This window comes from Hemitrygon akajei, chromosome 4 (genome assembly GCF_048418815.1).
Source record: "Hemitrygon akajei chromosome 4, sHemAka1.3, whole genome shotgun sequence".
Classification (NCBI taxonomy): Eukaryota; Metazoa; Chordata; class Chondrichthyes; order Myliobatiformes; family Dasyatidae; genus Hemitrygon; species Hemitrygon akajei.
In genome coordinates this window covers 18,797,078-18,822,314 of record NC_133127.1, presented here as the reverse complement: position 1 = coordinate 18,822,314, position 25,237 = coordinate 18,797,078, and the positions used below count along the sequence as shown (strand labels likewise).

Below are 25,237 nucleotides of genomic sequence, written 5' to 3'. Positions count from 1 at the left end.
CAAAATCCTTCGTCAGACAGATTTCCCTGACCCTGCCAGCTTTGCTCTTCATGTTAATGTCTTGCTAGATGTCCCTTTACCTGGTAGTAACTTTGGCAATCAACTTTTGTAAATTCCTGTCTAATGCCATCAAAATTAGCTTTACCGCAGCCCCCTCTCTTTCCATATACGGTATATTTTAAAATTAGTAGAATTATGGTCACTGTTCCTTAACTGCTTCTTTACTGAGACTTCAGCTACAAGGGGTGAAGTGTTGCCCTTCTCTCTCAGTGGAGCCATCTGCATAATAGGTAAGTGGAGGTAAATTATTTTGTTTCAATGAATATTACTGTGTTCATCTCAGGGTGTCTTTTTTTCAACTCTTTTAATTCTTTAGTATTTTACATTTTAATTATTTAAACTTATTTCATTTTTTGTGTTTCTTCTGATAAGCGGTTGTTCAGAAATGGTTCAAAACAGAGCATTAGGATATTTCTTGCATAGGACCCGGGATTTATTTCTGGTGAAGTTTCAAAATGTGCTGCCTTGGGTATGATTGCTGCTCAGGGACTGCTGTGCTTTATTAGACTTGGGTGGCAGTGAGCAGTTGAGCTAGATTAGACCCGCAGGGAAGGAGAAGCTTGTTGCAATTGTGTGGATTGCTCAGGAGTGGGATGAGGAGGGGATCAGAACAAAACAAGTGCATTTTAAAGCTAAATAAGAAATACTCTTTGTTTTGTTTTTCAGCCTTTTAGAACCTACTTCAGCCATGGGTTGATAACAAGTCAAGTTACAGATAAAAGGTATTTGCTTCTGCCAAATTTTTTATATTTTACTGAGTAATCAATTTAGTTTGCTAATTATACCATTAAATGAGATTGAAAGAATGGAGGTTTATTCTTAAGTAAATATTTTAAAATGATATCTATTCCTCATTGTTCAGAAAAAGAGAAATTTACTGCCCATTGTCACATACTTTAAATTCGTTGAATAATTTAGTGGTATTCAAAACATACCTACAGGTAAAAAATGCTTGATGCTTGTAAAGGGTAAGGGTTATAAAAAGTCCCTTTATGGAATTTGTCCAGGAATCAAACTGTCACTGTTGCAGATAAAAATCTTTGGGCGGTTTCTGTCTATTCAATGTAACTTAAGTGCTGCATAGTGATTCTGTACTATCAGTAGACCAGCTGTTGACACACCAATATTTCAGAGTAATGCAGTACAGATTTTTCAATTTGTTACTAGCCTGCTATTGTTTTAGTAATGTTATGGAGAGGCAGTTGAGAGATCATTATTAAATAGTAAAATAGATTTATGAATGTGGTATGTTAAGGCATGTTCATGCTTGTTTTTAGTGAATTCTGGAAAAGTTTTTTCAATAAATGGAATGTTAACTTCTTTAACAATAAATTATCAGTGTCCTAGTTTTCAAGTTATATAGTAATCCTTTGAATATTTTGACATAGATAAATAATAGTTTGCACTTTATGAAATTGAACTACAAGTGCTGAAGTTGGTTTTGCATCCTGTTTTTTTTAGTTCCTTATTCAGCACTCATCGGCAGCCTTTTGTTCTCTTTGGTTGTCACTCAACGAAAGAAAACTTGAATTCGTACAGCTTTACGTTTCCATCTGAAGGCCACCTTGTTAAAAACACAAACAACAGAGGAGGCACTGCCAGGCATATGGTATTGCAATTCATTTCTCATTTGTCATGTTTTAGGATGGTTAAGTATGTTCACTAGTGTGGCTTGAAGGGCCTATTCCCTGCTGTATGTTAAATAATTTTTCAACTTCCCGAAGATTTTTTTCTATGTGTAGCATTTATTCTATATAGAAGTGAGGGAAGTGTATTGGTAGAGAATTTTTTAAATCTTGTTTATCACATTCAATAAGTGTAAAATTTTGCAACAATCCAAGAAAGAACAGCGTCTCATGGCCTCTGTTTATAAACATTCTGAAGTTTTGAAGTGGGTGGCTGTGGAGATGGCAGTCATCTTGTAAAATTTTACCCATACAGTTTGGCACCAGTTGTAAGATCATGTTGAAATACAGTGGCATGCAAAAGTTTGGGCACCTCTGGTCAAAATTTCTGTTACTGTGAACAGTTAAGTGAGTAGAAAATGAACTGATCTCCAAAAGTCATAAAGTTAAAGATGAAACATTCTTTTTGATATTTTAATCAAGTTGTTTTGTACAATTTTAGAGTGGAAAAAAAGGAAAGGAGCACCATGCAAAAGTTTGGGCACCCCAGGAGATTTGAGCTCTCAGATAACTTTTACCAAGGTCTCAGACCTTAATTAGCTGTTAGGGCTATGGCGTGTTCAGTCCTCATTAGGAAAGGCCAGGTGATGCAAATTTCAAAGCTTTATAATTACCCTGACTCCTCAAACCTTGTCCCAACAATCAGCAGACATGGCCTCCTCTAAGCAGCTGCCTAGCACTCTGAAAATTAAAATAAATGATGCCCATAAAGCAGGAGAAGGCTATAAGAAGAAGCAAAGCGTTTTCAGGTAGCTGTTTCCTCAGTTTGTAGTTAAGAAATGGCAGTTAACAGGTACGGTGGAGGTCAAGTTGAGGTCTGGAAGACCAAGAAAACTTTCCGAGAGAACTGCTCATAGGATTGCTAGAAAGGCAAATCAAAACCCTCGTTTGACTGCAAAAGACCTTCAGGAAGATTTAGCAGACTCTGGAGTGGTGGTGCACTGTTCTACTGTGCAGCGACACCTGCACAAATATGACCTTCATGGAAGAGTCATCAGAAGAAAACTTCCTGTGTCCTCACCACAAAATTCAGTGTCAGAAGATTGCAAAGGAACATCTAAACAAGCCTGATGCATTTTGGAAGCAAGTCCTGTGGACTGATGAAATTAAAATAGAACTTTTTGGCCGCAATGAGCAAAGGTATGTTTGGAGAAAAGGGGTGCAGAATTTCACGTAAAGAACACTACCCCAACTATTAAGCACGGGGGTGGATCGATCATGCTTTGGGCTTGTGTTGCAACCAGTGGCAAGGGGAACATTTCACTGGTAGAGGGACGAATAAATTCAATTAAATACCAGCAAATTCTGGAAGCAAACAACACACGGTCTGTAAAAAAACAGATCTGAAGATGAAAAGAGGGTGGCTTCTACAACAGGATAATGATCCTAAACACACCCCAAAATCCACAATGGACTACCTCAAGAGGCACAAGCTGAAGGTTTTGCCATGGCCCTCACAGCCTCCCGACCTAAACATCATCGAAAATCTGTGGAGAGACCTCAAAAGAGCAGTGAACGCAAGACAGCCCAAGAATGTCACAGAGCTAGAAGATTTTTGCAAGGAAGAATGGGTGAAAATCCCCCAAACAAGAATTGGAAGACTCTTAGCTAGCTACAGAAAGCGTTTACAAGCTGTGATACTTGCCAAAGTGGGTGTTACTAAGTACTAACCATGCAGGGTGCCCAAACTTTTGCTTTGGGCCCTTTTCCTTTTTTGTTATTTTGAAACTGTAAAAGATGGAAATAAAAAAGTAATCTTGCTTAAAATATTAAAGAATTGTTTTATCTTTAACTTTATACCTTTTGGAAATCAGGTCATCTTTTACTTTGTTAGCTATTGACAGTAACAGAAATTTTGACCAGGGGTGCCCAAACTTTTGCATGCCCCTGTATGTGCTGAAGGAAGTTGTAATACGACTTATGGAAAATAGTAATAGGATTGGGTTGAGTCATCATGGATTTCCAAATTGAAATTTTGTTACAGTTTACTGAGATTGGAATTAGCAGAATAGTTAAAGAAGGAACGGTTGATGTGTGTTTGGACCTTTAAGAGTTTGGATAAGGTGTCATGCAAAAGACTAAAGAAATTCAAGACTGATTTAATTGGTGATAAACTGACATGGATTGAAGGTTGGATAATGGAAGAAGAGAAAATATAAATAAGTGTCTTTGGGACATATTCCTTTGATTAGTTATTTCTATTAACCTATTTCTGTTGACTAAGGTTGAAAGATGGTTAACAGGGGAGTGGGTGGGGGTTGGGGAAGGTTTGAGCACATAGCACAAAACAAACAATATTTTGGCATATTTAAACCTCAATTATATAGGGCCCAATGAGACTGCATTTGGGATATACTGGTCTTCCTGACCAAGGTACATGTACAGTTGCAAGAAAAAGTTTGTGAAACTTTTCAAATGACATGATTTTTCTGCATTAATTACTTATAAAACGTGGTCTGCTTTATCTAAGCCATAATTATAGATAAATGCAATCTGCCTAAACTAGTAAAACACAAACAATTGTACTTCTCATCAATACTGAGTACCTCTAGGTCAAACAATGTTATTGCCGAAATCTAAAGAAATAGAAATTTTAATTCAAAAAGGAAATATTAAAAAATTTATATCTTGTATGTATAATTTGATTCAAAACCAGGCAACTAAACAAGGAGTCCATAAGTCAAGACAAAAATGGGAAAGTGATTTGAATATTAAAATTGAAGAAACAAATTGGTCAAGACTGTGTCTTGACAGTATGACAAATACAATAAATGTTCGGTTAAGATTAGTGCAATATAATTTTTTACATCAATTATATATTACACCACAAAAAATAAATAAATTAAATCCAAGTTTATCTGATCAGTGTTTCCGATGTAACCAAGAAATTGGTACATTTTTACATTCTACATGGTCTTGCTCTAAAATTCAACCTTTTTGGACAAATTTAAGACTTTTATTGGAACAAATTACGGGAATAAAACTTCCTCATAATCCAATATTACTTTTACTAGGTGATATTGAAGGGACAAAACCAAAACTCAAACTTAATAAATATCAGAAAGAATTTATAAAAATTGCGCTGGCTGTAGCCAAAAAGGCTATTGCAATTACTTGGAAATCAGATACATATTTAAGTATAGATTGTTGGAAAAAAGAAATCTATGGCTGTATTCCATTAGAAAAAATTACTTATAACTTAAGAGATAAATATGAAACATTTTTGAAAATCTGGGGCCCTTATTTACAAAAGACAGGATTAAATATATAGGTGCTCTGAAGAGAAAATTAATGGCTACTTGGGGAAAGAAATAAATACATATACTAAAGTTATTAAGAACTCCATGGAGCATGTGGAGACCTTCCAACAACCAGGCACTCTTTCTTTCTTTCTTTTCTTTCTTTCTTAATTTTTTTTATATAGGGTAGTTAGGGGGGAGGGATTAAGGGGAGGGGGGAAGGGTCACATATCCTTTTTTCTTCACTTGTAATCATTTAAAAATTTAATTAAATAAAATTTAGAAGAAAAAAAAAAAAATACTGAGTACCTCATTTAAACAATCACAGTCTAGGTTCAAAAATACATGTGAACCTCTGGGGTAATGCCTTCTACAAAAGTGATTTGGGGTCAGCTGTTCCAATCAATAAGATGGGACTGAAGGTATGGACTGCAGGTATACCCTACAAAAAAATCACAGGAAGTCAGCTTACTGATAGAGCCTCCTCTTCTAAAGAGAGATCTATTTCTGTGTACCATGCCTCGATCAATACAACTTTCAGAGAGCTTAAAGGAAGGATTGTAGAGATGAGTGAGGCTGGAAAGGCTACAAAAGCATTTCTGAGTGCTCCTCAGTCCACTGTAAGAGAAATTGTCTACAAGTGGAGGAAATTCAGTACTGTTGCTACTCTCCCTAGGAGTGGACATCCTGCAGAGATCACACCAAGAGCTCAATGTGCAATATGAAAGAAGTGAAAAAGAACCCAAGAGTAACAGCAAAAGACCTTCAGGAATCTCTGGAACTTGGTAAAGTCTCTGTTAATGTGTCCACTACAAGAAAAACACTGAACAAGAATGGTGTTCATGGAAGGATACCACTGAGAAAACCACTGTTCTTCCAAAACAAAACATTGCTGCATGTCCCAAGTTTTCAAAAGACTAACTGGATGTTCCACAGTTCTTCTGGGACAATGTTCTGTGAACAGATGAGACAAAAGTTAAACTTTCTGGCAGAAATCCACCCCACTATGTTTGGAGGAGCAACAGCAAAACCTCATCCCAACTGTGAAGCATGGCGGAAGGAGCATCATGGTTTGGGGCTACATTGCTGCCTCAGGTCCTGGACAGCTTGCAATCATTTAGGGAACAATGAATTCAAAATTGTGTCAAGACATTTTACAGAATATCAGGATAGTGATCAGTCACCTGAAGCTTAAGAGAAGTTGGATGATGCAACATGACAGTGATCTGAAACACCAGAGTAAGTCAACAATAGAATGGCTTAAAAAGAAGAAAATTTGTGTTTTGGAATGGCCAAGTCAGAACCTAGACCTTCATTCAATTGAGATGCTGTGGCATAACCTGAAGAGGACTGTTCATGCAAGTATTTCAGAAATATTGTAAAACTGAAACAGTTTTGCATGGAGGAATGATCTAAAATTCCTCCTCACAGTTGTGCAAGTCTAATCAGTTACAGGAAACATTTGGTGGGGATTATTGCTTTTAAAGAAGGTTCTACCAGTTATTAAATAGCAGGGTTCACATACTTTTTCCAGCCTGGACTGTGATTGTTTAAATTGTCTATTTTTGTGACTTAGATGAAGATCAGATTAAGTAATTAATGCAGAAAACCGGGCAATTGTAAAGGGTACACAAACACTCTTGCAACTCTATGTGTGCAGCAGATTGATTTGTGGCTTGGTGGGCTTGTCATATGAGGATAAAGCAGACTGGACTTGCCCTCCCTTAAATTTAAGAAAGCAAGATTATTTATTGAAATGTGCAAAATTCTTATGGTGCGTGAATGTGGTGATGTTTTCTGTGGCTGGGGTGTGAAGTACTGTGGATCAAAAAATAAAATGTTGGTGAAACTCAGCAGGTCAGGCAGCTTCTGTGGAGTGAAATGGACAGGTGGGAAGTAGCCCTTCAGGCAGAGATTAGAAGAAACTTCTCCACCTGGAGGGTTGTGAACCTTTGGAATTTTCTAACCTTTTGGGCTTTGGAGGTTCCATCTCTGAATACACTAATGGCAGATTTTTTAATATTAAGGGATATGGAGTTGGATGAGGCAAAAGATCAGCAATGAATTTAATGAGTGGTACAGCAAGTGCAAGAGTTCAGATGGTTTGTTCTTGCTCCTATTTCTGATTCTACTCATGCAGTCAGGGTTCTATTTTTTGGAGAAATGCAGGAAGTGCAACATCTAACTGTATACAGGAAACTGTCAGAAAATAATGAGCAGATAATCAAAGAATAATGGCCAGGGCACCAGGGCCCTCAGTTTAAAATTTAATTTGGTAGATCGTGCAGCAGTCTAGAGTTTGGAGTGAAATGCGAATTGGCTCTAAATTGGTCATGTTACACTAACAAAGTTATGCAAATTGGCTGCCATGTTAGACTTTTCTGAAAATATTGAAAGATATCAGTTGTGATTTCAAACTTGCAGAAATTACATGCATTATCTTTCTTGTACCATGCAGGTTGTGCAGTGTACATCTCCCAGAGGACCTTTGGCATGCTCAAGGACATACTTCTTTGGAAACACTCATGTACCTTACATAGGTAAATTAATACTAATAGAAAAGCAATTCAGTTTCTATTATAAAAATGATCAGAACTGAAATTAATACCAACTTTAATTAATTCTGCAGCCAAAGACAACAATCAACGGAAAAATGATGAGCTATTGTAAGTTTGACTTCATAAATTTATGCCATGTTCCAAAGTAAATGTATGAATAATAAATTCAGGGATATTTGAATAAGAAGATGAAACAGGAATGGACTTTTAGCCCCCTTGACCATACCTAAATAGTTAAAATCCACAGTGCATTACTGGTGCAGAGTATTCCAAAGATTCACAAACACTTGTGACAAGAAGGTTTTCTTTATTACATTTCTAAATGACTACCTGTTATTGCAATGTCCTATTTTAATAACCTTAGAACAAATCGTAAAATAGGAAGCTTTTTCTCTTGGAAGTTTGAAATATTGAAGCAATCTGTCTGGATTAAAAATCTGCAACTTTATGTAATTATTATCTGTTAACAAGTTACTAATTGATTCTTGTGTAAACAAAATTGAATATTTTAGTATATGGGTATTTATTCTGCCAAAAGGAAATGCACTCAGTATCTATAATATATTTTTCCATTAGAAATCAAAGCATAGCATATGGAAGATAAATAGTTTCTTGTCACGCAAAGAACTGAAATTCCAGCTTGTCTTTTGTTAATTTGCCCAGAATCCAATTCGGGTTTCAGTTGAGATTTTAAATCAGAAGCTTGTGTGTTAATTTGCAAGTTACAGTAACTGTATTCTAGTTTTGTATTGGAGGAAATGTATCAGAATTTTTGTATAGGAGGAAGTGCATTTACATAAAAGATACAAGTTGAAATAAATGGGGTCTTTTCAGGCTGAAGGGTTGTAACTACTAGAATACCCCAGGGATTGGTTGTTGGCTTAATTCTTTATTATTTATGTTAATAAACCAGAGGAGTGAACAAAATGTAAGGGTTCCAAGTTTGTTGATGGAAATGGGTCGAAGGGTACATTTTAATGAGAGCAATGTGATTCTGTGACAGGATGTTGAGTAATTCAGTAAAAACCTGGCAAATGGATTTTAATTTGAGGGCAGTGTGAGGTCCATTTTGAGTGCAAACAAAAATAGATTATTATCTAAATTGATGGGAGACTAAATGAGTGAAGTGGTAGTTCCAACAAGTAGTTAAGATAAAAAGCGTGTTGGTTTTTATTGCAAGGGGAAAAAAGCTAAAGGCATAATTTAAGAATGAGGAGTAACACACAAAATGCTAAAGGTACTCAGTAGGTCAGGCAGCATCTATGGAAAGGTATAAAACCAGGATGCTTCATCAGGTCAAGACTAATTAAGAATAAGGAGGTTATGTTTTGGATGCTGGTGAGAGCATACCTAAAATACTGGGCATGATTTTGGTTCTTTCACTTAAAACTCATATAAAATCTTTGAAGGCCAAAGGAGACTGAACTGGTTAATTTCTGGGATGAGTGCTGTCCTAATTAAGAGAGGTTAAATATTTTGAGTCTTTAATCCTTGCAGTCCAGAAGGATGGATTACCTGATTCACACACATAAGATCAAGAGGGGGTGCAGCATGGTAAAGGTAGATTCCCAAAGGGACATGGTTTCAAGATGAGGGATCAGCCATTCAAAAGTGATGTGCACGAAATTTCTTCTTTGTGAACAGTGAATCTTTGGAATTCTGGATGTTAGATTTCAGGTTTACATGCAAATATATGAATTAAATATGGCACTTTTCCCTTTGGGGGTACCCTGCCATTCACTTAGGTCACAACCAATTTGAAGGAAGCATAAATTCCACATTTGCCTTGTTTGTATTTTTCATTTTCTTGCTTGTAAAGAACCTATCCACCTCACACTTAAATGTATTCAAAGCTTCTGCTTCCATTGTCTTTTGTAGTTGTTTCAAACATTTATGACCGTTTAAGTGGGAAAATACTGCCACCATCTTAAAATGGGTGAACCTTATCTTTAAATAGTGACTCTCAATTTTAAGTTTTCTTTCAAGAAGAAACGCCTTCTCCAAATCCGCCCAAGGACTTGTATGATTTATAGGTTGTCACACTCAATTGAAGTTAGAAATTCTGTAATGCTTCGGGATCCTTTACAATGAAAATATTAATTAACATTGTACATTACCAGATCTAAGTTACTTTTTGACACAAAAATCTTTTGTAATTTTGTTGGCCTCTCATACATAAAGAAATACCTCATGGAGCTCCTGAGTTAAGCCAAGTTCTGGCTGTGTGGTCTTTATGTACTCTTCCTTTGACCCTGCCATTGAATTTAGTACCTTGGCAGCAGTTATGGATCTATATCTTTGAGGAGCTGTTCCTTTAGGAAGTAAAGGGTAATGTCTATTCTGTGTATCTGTGTTCGATGTTCTCAGGGTAGATAATTGTGAGAGTTCCCATTTCTGTGCTGACTTGATGAAGAAGATTGCATGATTCATTATGATCTCAGTTCACTCAGACTTGCCAAGAAGTCTTCAGTAAATATGCACAAAATTCAGTTGCATTTTCTCCTTTTGTTTTGCGGTGCTCTAAGGTAGACACATGCAAATTGTGGCTGAATTTGCATAATTTTGAAGGTGACATTGGGCAATCTCAATTCCTGATGTCTCTTATTTATAGGTGTAACACTTACCCAACAGGCTGGTATATGTCTAGGGGAAAAAGAGATCCAGCCACACACCAACCCACCTCCTGTACACGCAGGTGCTGTGAGAATCAAGTTTATGCTTCGCGCCGCTCACCGTATCAACTTCACACCAAATACCGATATGACATACACTTTATAGAATTTACTAACATTAACTAAAGAAGTATTAGGCAATACAATATATATATACAAGGAAAGAAAAAATCAAAAGGTGCCAACTTATCAAAGTTCAGTCAGTGTAGTGCACATCGTAGGAGCTCAATCAACGAATCATCCGACAGCCACGTCGTCACCCCTGGGACCACCCGGTGGTCTTACAAGCCGTCTAGCGCCAGTCGCGGTGGTCCTACGAGCCGTCCAGCGCCCGTCCACCTTCCTCGTCCGTCTTTCCTGCCGACTCCCTTCACCCCCAAGCCCGCGCAACCCCTCCCCCAAGTTCCCAGCCTCACCAAACACAATAACATTCCCCATTGATTAACAAATGAATACAATTACCATATCAGCCATTCTAAAGCGAAACAACGGCGAGAGAAACATTTAACAGACAAAGAAACATTCCTACTCGTAACAAACCAAAGAAGCCTTTTTTAGTAACATACACCGGACATTGTACATAGGTTTTGTTCTAATGTACTTACAGTGATACATTGACCTCAGAATAATCAAAAAATACTCGTTCCTTGCTTATCTTTTAGACTGTAAATATAGAAATTCTACGAGTCGCTGTGAAAACATGTAACTTTTGTTCATACCCATTGACTCTTTATTTTTAATTCATGAACAAGAAATGTTCGTATGTAAACATAAAATATTCTGTAGATGCTGGGGTCAAAGCAACATGCACAACTCACTGGAGGAACTCAGCAGGTCGGACAGCATCCGTAGAAACAAACAGTCAATGTTTTGGGCTGAGACCCTTTGTTAGGACTGAAAAGGGAGGGGCAGGGGCCCTGTAAGGAAGGTGGGGGGAGGGTGGGAAGGAGAGGGCTGGTAGGTGGCAGGTGAAAAACCAGTAAGAAGGATCAAGGGGTTGGGGAGGGGAAGCAAGGAGGAGATAGGCAGGAAAGGTGAAGAAGGAATGCAAGGGGAAAGTACTATGGGTAGTAAAAGGAGGCGGAACCATGAGGGAGGTGTTAGGCAGCTGGAGGAGAAGGTAGAGTGAAACTGAGATGAGGGGAAGTGAGAAGGAGGAATTATCGTAAGTTGAAGAATTCAGTGTTCATGCCAAGGGGCTGGAGACTACCCAGACAATATATGAGGTGTTGCTTCTCCAACCTGAGTTTGGCCTCATCATGGCAATAGAGGAGACCATGTATGGACATATCCGAATGGGAATGTGAAGCAGAGTTGAAATGGGTGGCAACCGGGAGATCCTGTCTGTTGTGGCAGACTGAGCAGAGGTGCTCGACGAAGTGGTCCCCCAATCTGCGTCAGGTCTCACCGATGTAGAGGAGGCTGCATCGGATGCAATTGATGACCCCAACAGACTCAGAAGTGAAGTGTTGCCTCACCTGGAAGGAATGTTCCTGTGCTTTGTAGCCGTGGGAAATGTGATGGAGGACATTGTCCTAGACTAGAGTGTGAATAAGCAATTAACTCTTTGAATGGTCTGTTTTTCTTAGGGTGCTGCCACAGATTTACTTTGCTATAGTAGAAGCAGTGTTGGCTAGCATTCAATGCTACGTAGAAACTCCCAGCATAAAAATGGTAAATGATTTCTATAAAATTGTATTTTAACTGTTAAAGATTTATGATTACTTGGGTGTTGGTGTTGTATTGTGTATTAACTATAACCATTAGAAATTAACAAAATGCTCTGATATTCACCATGTGGAACACTATGCTATTAATATATGAATATTTCTTTGGTTTCACAAATTTTCAGCTTACTACTATGGAAAATACAGAAATGCTGAGAATGCATTTACCCTGATTCCTTTCAAGCTTCACTTTATTTCTCTGGATGTGAACACCATGTCCTTGGAACTCTTTGCAGCTGTTTCATCCTCAGTCTATTAACATTGTGGCTCATCTTTCTAGACAAGTGTTTTCCACCTAGTCAACTACTTTTGCAGCTGTAGTGACTTATAGGCAAATGTGGTAGGCAAAGTCAAACAAACAGAAGTAAGAAGAATGCCAATTAATGTTGACATAGAACATTACAGCATAGTACAGTACAAGCCCTCCCAACTAACTACAGTATACAGCATAAACCTTGATTTTTAAATCTTGAAATACATTGTTCAACTATATGCCAATGCCATACTTTTTAAATAACAATATTTTATACTGCTTGTCATTCAATATTTTGCCATGTTTTAATATAAAATACAGCAGAAGTAAATGAATGATTATGCTTACCACCATTGTATTAGAAAGATAAATTTAAATAATTTATGTCCTGTCACATACCCAGTTCTCATACCACTAATATAATTTCCACTCTGGCATTTGCAACTGAATTGAATTTTGGACCACTTCCATGTCATAACGAATACAACCATTTGGCTCAAAGTTCAAATTTATGTATTTTTGGTCAGATGCCCTCTAAGTGTGATGTAGGCAATGTTTTTATCCTTGTCTGTAACTCTCACTAGATCCTGATTCTTCCGCCACCAGTTTGCTGGCTCCTCACCTTCCTGTCTTTTCTCATCTTTTTTCCAACCCTCAGTTTGACTGATAAGCCTGCTCTGTAATAGTTTTGTAAAGTAAATTAAACTGTCCTATGTTAAAGGTCAAACATGAAAGATTTTGTATGTAGTCTTGTTAAGTTTTGTCTTTGGATTCACAAATGTATTATCATATTTCTTTGTAGGCCAAAGAAATGGCTGAAGATGTTTTTCTTTCGACATTGGATTGTTATGGTCTTGGTCACTATAAAGCTATCCTAAGGTATGAGATATAATTGTGCTCTTTAATTTTATAAATAAGAATGGCAGTAAGATTACAGGGTGTGTATTCAATCAAGTGCTGACATGCAATGCAGCATCAAAGCTTTTTTTGGTTTATACTGAATTATAATGAATGGTTCATTGAATCGGAGAATATGCAGCAAATAATTGTAACATATTTGGGACATACAGTGATGTGCAAAGGTTTGGGCACCCCTGGTCAAATTTTCTGTTACTGTTAATAGCTAAGTGAGTAAAAGATGACCTGATTTCCAAAAGGTATAAAGTTAAAGTAAAACATTTCTTTAATATTTTAAGCAAGATTACTTTTTTATTTCCATCTTTTACAGTGTCAAAATAACAAAAAAGGAAAAGGGCCCGAAGCAAAAGTTTGGGCACCCTGCATGGTCGGTACTTAGTAACAGCCCCTTTGGCAAGTGTCACAGCTTGTAAATGCTTTCTGTAGCCAGCTAAGAGACTTTCAATTCTTGTTTGGGGGATTTTGGCCCATTCTTCCTTGCAAAAGGCTTCTAGTTCTGTGAGACTCTTGGGCCGTCTTGCATTCGCTGCTCTTTTGAGGTGTATCCACAGATTTTCGATGATGTTTAGGTCGGGGGACTGAGGGCCATGGTAAAACTTTCAGCTTGTGCTTCTTGAGGTAGTCCATTGTGGATTTTGAGGAGTGTTCAGGATCATAATCCTGTTGTAGAAGCCATCTCCTTTTCATCTTCAGCTTTTTTTTTTACCGATGGTGTGAAGTTTGCTTCCAGAATTTGCTGGTATTTAATTGAATTCATTCTTCTCTCTACCAGTGAAATGTTCCCCGTGCCACTGACTGCAACGTAAGCCCAAAGCATGATCAATTCATCCCCGTGCTTAACAATTCTTTTCATGAAGTTCTGCACCCTTTTTTCTCCAAACATACCTTTGCTCATTGCGGCCAAAAAGTTCTATTTTAACTTCATCAGTCCACAGGACTTGTTTCCAAAATGCATCAGGCTTGTTTAGATGTTCCTTTGCAAACTTCTGATGCTGAATTTTGTGGTGAGGAAGCAGGAAAGGTTTTCTTCTGATGACTCTTCCGTGAAGGTCATAGGTAGAACAGTGCACCACCACTCCAGAGTCTGCTAAATCTTCCTGAAGGTCTTTTGCAGTCAAATGGGGGTTTTGATTTGCCTTTCTAGCAATCCTATGAGCAGTTCTCTCGGAAAGTTTTCTTGGTTTTCCAGACCTCAACTTGACCTCTACCATTCTTGTTAACTGCTTAATTACATTACATTTTCTTAATTACATTACAAACTGAGGAAACGGCTACCTGAAAATGCTTTACTATCTTCTTATAGCCTTCTCCTGCTTTGTGGGCATCATTTATTTTTATTTTCTGAGTGCGAGGCAGTTGCTTAGAGGAGCCCATGGCTGCTGATTGTTGGGACAAGGTTTGAGGAGCAGGGTATTTATGTCTGTCCGTCTAGGTACCATATCCGGTGCGGATGTTAGTGACAGTGGTTTTGGATACAGATCTGTCCCTTGTTCTTTGGATGACGTCCATTTCCTCAATGTGTAGCCACCTGGTTAGGCTTTTGATGTACATAAGCTGACGTCTTTCCTCTAGATTTGCTCTTCTGCATTTGATGTGTGTGTGATCCACGATATTTTTAACATTCTCCTGTAGAACCATAATTCAGCTGCTTCTAGTCTCTTTTCCATTGCTGGGGAGATGGTCCAGCATTCACTTCAATAAATCAGGATAGAATAAATGTAGCACTGCAGTATTCTGTTTTTAGTGTACATGCTTATCTTTCTGTCTGTTGATATGGTCTTCATTTTCTGGAAAGCTTCTTTCGTCATTGCTATTCTGTATTTGATATCTGCGTCACACGTGCCATCACTTGTTATTTGGATGCCAAGATATCTGGAATTGTTCACTTGTTTGATGTTTGTATTTCCAATCTTGATCACACATTGTGGGATGTTTGTCTTTCTGGAGATGACCATGCTTTCTGTCTTCTTGTGTTAATTGAGAGGCCTCTGTGATTACTTTCTTCTGCCACTGTAGTGAGTTGTTTCTGAGTCGGCTATTAGTACGATGTCATCAGCATATCCAATTGTGAGTCCTTTGATGTCTTTGATACTTCTCAAGATATTTTCACTATACAGGTTGAATAAGTTGGGTGAAAAGACACAACCTTGCCTGACTCCTCTCATGATATTCACATACTCACTCACTTCTCCTTTTATTCTGATGGATGCTGTCTGGTCCCAGTATAAGTTTCTTAAGAAATGGATATCTTTCCTATCTATGTCAAGATCTTGAAGCATTTCCAGGAGATCTTGGTGTCTGACAGAAAGCTTTTGTATAGTTGATGAAACATAGGTGGATGTCTTTTTGTACCTTGATGGCTTGTTCACAGATCATCTGTAGCATGAAATTGCATTTCTGGTTCCAGTGTTTTCCACAAAGCCCCATTGTTCTTTACTGATTTCTGGTTTTATACAACGTCTTGCTCTCATCATGATTACTCTGAGAACAATTTTTGCCACATGGCTCATCAGGCTTATTGTACGATGTAACTCACATTCAGTTGCTCCCTCTTTCTTTGGAAGTGTGATGAACACTGATTTACTTAAATCATCAGGTATCTCTCCATGATCACAGATTTCATTTGCTATTTCTGTTATTTTCTCTATTCTAAAATCTTCTATAAAGCTTTATAAAGATCTATAAAGCTTTGAAATTTGCATCACCTGGCCTTTCCTAACGATGACTGTGAACAAGCCATAGCCTTAACAAGCTAATTAAGGTCTGAGACCTTGGTAAAAGTTACTTGAGAGCTCAAATCTCTTGGGGTGCCCAAATTTTTTCATGGTGCTCCTTTCCTTTTTTCCCCGCTCTAAAATTGTACAAGACAAAAATAATACACTAATCTTGCTTAAAATGTTGAAAAGAATGTTGCTTCTTTAACTTCATGACTTTTGGAGATCAGTTCATCTTCCTACTCACTTAGCTATTCACAGTAAGAGAAATTTTGACCGGGGTGCCCAAACTTCTGCATGCCACTGTATGTTAATGGTACCTTTCCAGCTGAAGCTATAATCATTCTTTCCTTGTATTTTCCTATAAGATTTACATTTTAGAAATACTCATGTAATTCCTGATAAGTGAAGCAGATGAGGATAGAAGAATCTGAACAGAAAGTAAGCTTACTCTCATGAAAAAGCATTGGCAGGCATAACATATCAAATGGGAACAGGTAGACCTTATAACTTCTTGAATCTGTTCCTCCATTCATTGTAGAAGTTTATAAATGTTTCCCACTTCAACTAAAGATTGTGACTGACCAAGTCTGCTTATTATGACACAGGGTTCTTTTTGGCCCATCCAATCCTTTCTTGATTAATAAAAGCTTCAAAGGTTATGGAGAGAAGGCAGGCAAATTGAGTTCAGAGGAATAGCAAGTCAGCCATGATGGAAAGGTGGAGCAGACTTGATGGTTCTACTGCTATGTTGTATGATCCATTTTGGCATTCCTTCTCTTATTTCCTGTTATCTCTTACATCTTGTTCTTTCTTGCATCTTTTTCCTTTTGATTCTTTAGTCACTTGCCTGTGGAGTAAATTGTAGCTAACTAAGCTAAAAGTCATATCTTTTCTGCAGGACTGTGGGGTGGGGGGTTGATGAGAAGTTGATCAAGAAGATGGAGGAGCGGAGGAAGAAATACAAGGTGGTAGGTGATGGGTGAAACCTGGAGAGGGGGAGGGGTGAAGTGCTGGGAGGTTGATAGATGAAAGAAATAAATGACTGGAGAAGAAGGAATCTGATAGGGGAGGGTAGAAGACCATGGAATAAACGGAAGAAAGAGGAGCACCGGGGGAGGAGATGGGCAGGTAAGGAGATAAGGTGAGAAAGGGGAATGGGAATTCTGAATAAACACAGGGAAATCTGCAGATGCTGGAAATTCAAACAACGCACACAAAATGCTGGTGGAACACAGCAGGCCAAGCAGCATCAATAGGGAGAAGCACTGTCGACGTTTTGGGCCTTAGTCCTGACGAAGGGTTAGGGTTAAAATCTTCTTGAAAGTTGGTTGTGGCTTGTACATTAGCCTGAAGTTGAAAAAGCATGGGTGGAGCAGCTATGAAATTTTAAGATCCTTTTTGTCAGTTATTCTAATAAAGTTTGTATATGGATGCAACCTGACCTGCTGAGTATTAGTAGAGCATCTTATCCTAATTTGCATTATTTATGATACTTGAAAACTCCTATCAGTCCCTTTTACCACTAACATAACTTTTCTACCCTCTGATGCACATGGTAATCTGGATTTGTCTTTGAAATTGCAATTTTGCAAGAATGCGTCTTCAGTATTTTTGCTTGTGACCATTACAGTCGGCCCTCCTTATCCGCAAATTCAACCAACCGTGAATCGCGAAAACCCAGAAGTGCTCTTCCAGTACTTGTTGTTCGAGCATGTGCAGACTTTTTTTCTTGTCATTATTCCGTAAACTATGCAGTATAACAACCATTTTACATAGCATTTGCATTGTATTAGGTATTATAAGTAATCTAGAGATGGTTTATAGTATACGGGAGGATGTGCGTGGGTTATCATGGATCGGGATCGAAAAAAATCGGAAGTTCTCTTACTAAGTAAGTCGGAACAGGTACATCTGGTATTATTTAGTGGCAGTTAGTCAAACGTTTGTCTTCTTATATAGTATATATTTTACCTTTCTATGCATATAAAACGCTTAACGTATGTTTCAGCGCTGGGCTCGGGAACGGAAGTTCTTGGGACAGACCGCTTCCGAGCACTCTCTCCACCTTGCTGGGTTGATGTGGAGGATCAAAAACCCAAAACCCAATAACTAAACCACTGCATTACTTAATAATAATTGTAGCTTTCATTGGGGCAGGGCCTTTCTCACTTTATCCTTTAAAATTGTTCAGAGCGTTGACCAACGTAGCCTAGCGCTTTTCCAATGACCGATGGCATTTCACCTCTTTCTGATCACTATTATTTCCACTTTATTTTCAATCGTGATCGTGATTATTTTCGTGAACAGAAACACTGCGGATTCAGATCTCTACCGCCGGGTCCTAACGTCCACTGCACTGAGACAGGTTAACTAAGGTCTGGGGTTCCGCTGGGTCTAAGGTCCACCGCATTGAGACAGGTTGAATAAGGGACTTGAGCATCCGTGAATTTTGGTATCCGCGAGGGGTCCCGGAACCAATTCCCCGTGGATAAGGAGGGCCGACTGTATATTAAAAGATGCCTTTCATCCAGGCACAGTTTATGATTTTGCTTAAGCTAAAAATTTGTGGGTTCCATGTAGTTTTTTTTAAGCCTGAGCTCTTTAAGTTAAATATTTTGCTATCTCTTATTTTTCCAATAGGTCAAAATTGTCCTTTCAGATTGAAGCTGTGAATAGCCAGGCAAGGTAAGTATTGATTTTGTGCTTGGTATTGTTTTCAAAAAGCTTTCGATGGCTTTGTGCATACAGGATTTTAGCCTACATGTTTTCACTCCTGAGCTTAGAGTGGAAAATCTAACTTCTGTTCTGCAGTTTGCTTTCTTGATTTAAATGTACAGTGGTTACCGTAGATTCCGGACTACAGAGCGCACCTGATTAAAAGCCGCTGGCTCTAATTTTAGAAAGAAAATCAATTTTTTACTTGTACAGGCCGCACCGGATTTTCGGCCGCAGGTGTTCCACGTTGTAATATGAGATATTTACACAGAAAGATATTACACGTGAGGATTTTTTAACTTTTAATTAAATCCATATGGTAACATAAACAAATACATATTGCAAATGCTTTTTTTCGAACCGTGCCTGTAACGCGGCTACTTTTAAATATACGTTGCGTATACTTTTTTACTGAACAACATTCCAATATCTCCTAACGACTGGTAAAAAATATATATACTGCAGCCTACCAGGAAAAGTTATTGATCGCCTTTAACTTAAAAGCAGCGTTCGCTCAGATCCAATGCCGCTCGCGTAATGTGCTCGCCCCCTCCTTCCCGTTTATCGCAAACTGGCATTTTTCCCACAAGACGCGGCGAAACCGGGTGTGACGTCATAGCATCCCGCGATGTAGTACAGAAAACAAATATAGTTAAAACACTTCTAACTTTAACTAGAAAATGAATTACTAAGCGAAAATATTATAAACCAAATAACTGCCATAAAGGCAGCACAATGCTTTTCTTCGAGTGTTTTCCATGTTGATGAGGGTGAGTACAAATGACTGATTTACAATAATTTAATTGTGAAAGTGCGCTTGATTTATCGTACAATTTCATTGGACCTCTGTGAACTACTCATCAATTTTATTGGTCTACTGTTACGAGGCAAAATGTTTTTGGCGGCATGAAAAAAAATCATGCATTAGCCGCACCGTAGTAAAAGCCGCAGTGTTCAAAGCTGTTCAAAATGTGGGGAAAAAGTAGCGGCTTATAATCCGACATCTACGGTACTATTGTTTTTGTGTGATTAAGTTTCACACGTAATGTAGAGGTGTTTTGAAGGTTGGTCATAGTAAGCTGAGAACTGCAATTTAGTCCATACTTGCACCTGTTAAAGTCAAGAGTGGCAGTTTAAGGGTTTAAGACTGTATAAACATTTGTCTGGCAAACTGGCTCAGGCAGATATTTGCAAGTGTTGCTGTGTGATACAAGTTCAAGACTCGATGTGATGCCTTTTCCTCCAGTTTAATTTGTTGCTGCATCCATCTGTAAGGAAGAGTCATGAAAATAGTTGACAATCATGTCATCACCATGATTGGCATGGACTTGTTAGGTCAAAGGACCTGCATCTGTGCTTTGTGATTCTACATTAAATTTCATGGTGGTTTAATTCGCTTATTGATATCGAATGGGTTATGGCAAAATTTGAATTGCTTTCTAATAAATTTGCTTTGCTTACTTAAACTTTAGGACAGGTTACTGTAAAGAAATATGAGTGGATTCTAATAATATAAAAAAAAGTCCCAATTACACATTAGTTGTGGTTTTCAGATTGTGAATTATTTCTCATAGCTTTTAATGTAATTTCTTTCTAGAATCATCCCATTGGAAAGCCATTTAAGCAAATTCCTCATTAAAACTGTAAGTCATACATGAAGTCAAATATTTTCCTGATATTTATTGAGAATTGTATATTTAAAAAGATTTGATTTAAGATAAAAGGTTCAGAAAGGAACTACAACAGTGACATTTTAAAGTCAGCAGATCCCTGTAGATTTACCATTCTCAGATTGTCAACACTTGAGACAATTAATGATTAGAGTTTATTTCAACCCTTCAAGTACTGAACTACATGCTCAGTGTTTTTACTGTTGTGGAAGGTTCTGTAGCTGCATGTCTTCGATATTGCCTTGAAGATGCAATAAAATAACAAATGATGAAATCCCAAGTACTTAATTCATAAAGTTCTGATTGATCATACTCATTCTATCCCACTGACATCTAACCTCTGGTTGATTCTTGACTTTAACTTAAAATTCATAAAATGTGGAAGCCAGGAATGAATTGGCGACTTCACTACAATAAGGTGTCAATGCTCTTGATAAATTGGTACACAACTGGGATTAGTGGGATTGATCTGAGAATTAGTATAGATTGGGTAAGTGGAAGAGCTTCCCACTATATTTAAAGGAAATGTAAATCTAATACTCAACTCTAGGCTAAATGGCAGCATGATTTACTTAGTGACTTTCCTTCTAATCTTACTGGTTTAAATCCAACTTGGATGCTATTAGTACAAAGAAAAGAGTTTGGAATTTTTGCTCACTAATATAAAGGCTAATAATGCAAATAGCAGTTTTTCAGAGATTGTATGCCTTGTCTGACCAACCTCCCATTATTATTTTTAGGCACTAATTTTGTTTGGAAGTTGTAAATATCTGTTCTACATAAAGTCCAATAATCTTTCAAACTTCCAAATACAAAATTGTTAGGCCAGTTTAAGACAACAAAAGACTTAAGTGTAACAAAGATAAGACTTAAAAAGACATGTTTCCGAAAGACAGGGAAACACAGTCGTCTATAAATCTTATTATGGAGTTGTTAATGGCAGAGTTTTAATAAATCAGTTTTATTAAATGAACAGACAACCTTATTGTCATTTTCTTTCTGCTACTATATAATTTTATTTCACTGAGTTTGAAAACTTGACCTTTAGTTTGAAAGTGACTGTGATAATTATTCCTGTGTATGCTTCGCTTTTTTCCCCTGAAATAATATATTTGTTTATTTGCTGTGTATTCATGCATATTTGATATATATCTTGATCTAGAAGTCTTGTCTGTTAATCTTTTTCTTCTGAAGTTACCTGTGCTTTCTGTATCTGAGTATCTTTAACCAATTGCATGCATCTTCCAGTACTTGATGAGTGTTACTTCTGATTACATTTATAAACAATATTTTTGGATTTTGCTTCACTTCTGCTACTCTTCCGCATTTCAAATTATCCATGGAAATGAATTCCCATCTCCTATTGCCTTCCTTCATGAGCTTCTCCCTTCAAAAGGCTATTTTTGTTCGATAATATAGATGTAGGTTTTGCAGAACAAGCTGATATAGGAAGATTGCTGATGTGTCTGTTTCCATACATAGAAAATAAATTTGTGCTCCGTTGCTCTAATTAGTAAATTGTGCCTGACTCTAACCTTGATTTGAGATTGCTTAACTGAATGCTTTCTACTTCCATTTGTGTTGTAGGCATCAATGACTGTTTATGACATTCCAGATTTAACAGGAGCTAAAGGGACTGTAGGATCAATAGTTTTCTCTGAATCATTCATAGAATCTAAAATATTTGTGAAAGAAAAGGGTAAGTATCTTCATTTCAGATGACTTGATTTCTTATCCTACTTTGTGAAAGATTAGTGGTGATGGTACAGCCAATTTGAATCCTGTGATAGCTGTGTAATTTAAATTTGCTTAATAATCTGGAATTTTAAGAAAAAAGTATGTTGATCATAAAACTAGTAGATTGGCTTTAAAACCATTCTATTCTACTGACAGATTGAAGATAGAGGAGACATAAAACCCTCATGGAACTGAAAATTTGCAGGAAATCTGAAATAGAGTATAATATTAGGAAAACCCAGCATTTCATGAAGAGATTTCAGGGAGAAGTTTGAAGTTGGGGGGAAAGTGATTAGATTGATGGTGAGAAAGAAGACTTTATCTTGTAGAAAATTATCAGTAGATTTTTGGTTAGGAAGAAAAGTGACAAATTTAATCCAGAGAGTTGCCAGGCAATGTATTTGAGGATGGCAAGCAAGACAAAGGTATATCCGAAAACTAGAGGTAAAATGAAAATTGTAGGAGAAATTTAAACTGTATGAGCTTAAAGTCATGCTAGAATTGTGTTAAGTATTATTTGGTAGCAGGTTGACTGTGAATAATCCTGGTTACTGCATTATTGGAAAGATGGATAACATTGGAGTTCAGCTGGAAGATATAAAAACCTTATTGCTAGATTGGAACAGTGGTGCTGTTTCCCTGTGGTGTCGTTCCATTATGACTTCAGTGATCTTTGGTACTTTTTAATGTGGAATCTTCTTTTCATTGGATGGGTTCCACTGAGTGCTATAGTTTTCTTCCACATCACAAAGACTTGCTAGTTGGTTAGTTAATTCATTACTATGTCACCTCAAATGTACTTGGAGGTTAGGTCAGGACTGACGAAGGGTCTCGGCCCAAAACGTTGACTGCTTGTTTCCACGGATGCTACCGACCTGCTGAGTTCCTCCACTGTGTTGTACGTGTTGCTTTGACCCCAGCATCTGCAGTGTACATAGCTTTGTTTGTTTTGCTGAAAGGAGGCTGAAGGAATGTTTACTGAAACAATGTGAGGGCCTGATTGGGTTACCAGGAAGGAGATTTTCTGTGAGAAATTAGTGAATAACTAGAGAGAGATTGTTTTGAAGGAGAATTAGAGTGAGGATGAAGGATCTTTTCACTCAGTATAGTTTAGATCTGAGAAGAACAGCACTCACCACATTCGAAGATGTGCTGCAGTGCCACATAAGGAGAGTAAATTTATTATCAAGGTACAGATATATCACTAATTCACCCTGTGATTCATTTTATTGTGGGCATTCATAGCAGATACAAGAAAGCACAATAGAATCAATGAAAAAGACGTGACAAAGATGGACAGACAATCAGTGTGCAAAAGACAATAAACTGTGCAAACAAGAGAGAGAAAAAAATAAGCAATAAATATTGAGAACACAAGTAGAGTCCTTAAGAATGAGTACATTGTGCAATAGTTCAATGTTGGAGTGAGTGCAGTTGTCCTCCTGGTTCTAGAGCCTCTAGCGGTAATAACTGCTCTTGAACCTGCTGGTATGGGACTTGAGGCTCCTTCCTGATGGCATCAGTGTGAAGAGAGCATGGTCTGGATAGTGGGGCGGAGGGGTGTCCTTGTTAATGAATGTTGCTTTCCTGCGAGAACACTCCTTGTAATTATGCTCAATGGTGGAGAGGATTATTTATACCAAACCAGTTAGGAACTAGCTTGGTCTAAATAAATTTCTGTTGCACATATTAATCTCAAAACTCTGTGTTGCTACTTCTACTTTCCGCCTGCTCGTATTATCTGTCCTTCGTATCTTCCTGATGGTTGCTACATTTGAGTTTAGTGCCATCGGCAAAATTTAACATTTTCTCGTGTATTCTCAGGTCTCTGTTATAAATTCTCTTTAAGAAAGGAGACAGTTTCCATCTGTACTGACCTCTGCACTGTTCCCTCTGCTATTCTTTCTGGCTTTAATTGTATATCCAAGCTGTCACAGTTATTTTAATTTGATGGCTGTACCTTTACTGATCCAGGCAATTTTAGACAATAACAAGCTGTTATTCCACTTTGTTTCCTGTAGATGGCTCTGTGTCTACAGACAGCAGCTACCTGATTCTGTCAGCAACCGTGCCGCGATACATTTCTTGGATGGTAAGTGACAATTGTTCATACCAGCTTTTATGAGAGAAAATCCTCTGTTCACGCATATTAAAACCTTCATAAAGATATGAAGACAAATGTAAGCCTGTGACCAATAGTGTACTTGCTGTTGGGAATTCTGTTGTTTGTTAGCTGCTTTAATAATTAGGTTAATGAATGTAGGAGGAGTGGTTAGTAAATTTACAGATGACACAAAAATACTGATGGTGTTACTGATAATGAGGAATGTAATCTTCAGCTAGGTAATGACATTGATGAGCTGGTAAGATGTGCAGAAGAATGGCAGATCCTGGAAAATTGAAGAGTATTTTAGGAGTGGAGTCATAGAGACATGCAGCACAGGAACAGGCCCTTTAGCCCAATTCATTCATTCTGACCAAGATACCAATCTACACTAGTCGTATTTGTGTTTGACTCAGATCATTAAAACCTTTCTTGAAAATGTACGGTACCTATGCGGATGTCTTTTAAGCATTCTTATTATACCTGCCTCAGCCACTTCCTCTAGCAGCTTGTTCCGCCCCCTAGGTTCCTATTAAATCTTTTCCCTCTCACCTTATACCTTTTAATTCCTGATTCCTCAACCCTGAGGAGAAAGACTGTGTGTATTCATCTTATGATTTTATACACTTCTTTTAAGATCACCCTGATCACCCTTCAGTCTCTTACACACCAAGGAACAAAGTACTAGGCTGCCCAAAATCTCCCTATAACCAGAGCTATGTGCCCTAGAAACACTATAGTACATCTTTTCTGCATGTGGCCTCACCAATGTCTTGCACTACTGCAACATAATATCCCAGTTTCAAAACTCATTGTTCTGACTGATGAAGGCTATCATACTGGATGTCTTATTTGCTACTGTTTACATGTCATAGCATTTTCAGGGAACTATGTGCTTATACTCTCAAGTCCTTCTGTTGTACATTTCACAGGGTCTGATGATCATTGTGAATGTTCTACCCTTGGTTAACTTCTAAAAATTGCGACATGTCACACTTACTGGAATTGCCATTTACTGTCTGAATCTGCATTTACCATTTTTTTTAGCTCACTTACCTGGCTGATCAAGATCCCACTGTAATTCCTGATAACTTTCTTTACTGTCTATAATACCACCTATATTCGTGTCATCTACAATCTTACTAACTCTGCCTTGTATGTTCTGACTACTAATAAATGTAG

General features: G+C 37.7%; 1 protein-coding gene across 2 annotated transcripts in view; it reads left to right on the top strand.

Annotated features, from left to right (window-relative positions):
* The window catches only part of dnaaf9 (dynein axonemal assembly factor 9), a 141,208-nt gene that overhangs the window by 57,279 nt on the left and 58,692 nt on the right, over positions 1–25,237 (top strand). For both annotated transcript variants that reach the window (XM_073042128.1, XM_073042129.1), the window contains 10 exons: positions 727–782; positions 1,522–1,669; positions 7,443–7,524; positions 7,614–7,650; positions 11,804–11,888; positions 12,997–13,073; positions 18,470–18,514; positions 20,142–20,187; positions 21,802–21,913; positions 23,973–24,043. In XM_073042128.1, the coding sequence (XP_072898229.1) occupies positions 727–782; positions 1,522–1,669; positions 7,443–7,524; positions 7,614–7,650; positions 11,804–11,888; positions 12,997–13,073; positions 18,470–18,514; positions 20,142–20,187; positions 21,802–21,913; positions 23,973–24,043 (759 nt within the window). The remainder of the gene's footprint in view (positions 1–726; positions 783–1,521; positions 1,670–7,442; positions 7,525–7,613; positions 7,651–11,803; positions 11,889–12,996; positions 13,074–18,469; positions 18,515–20,141; positions 20,188–21,801; positions 21,914–23,972; positions 24,044–25,237) is intronic.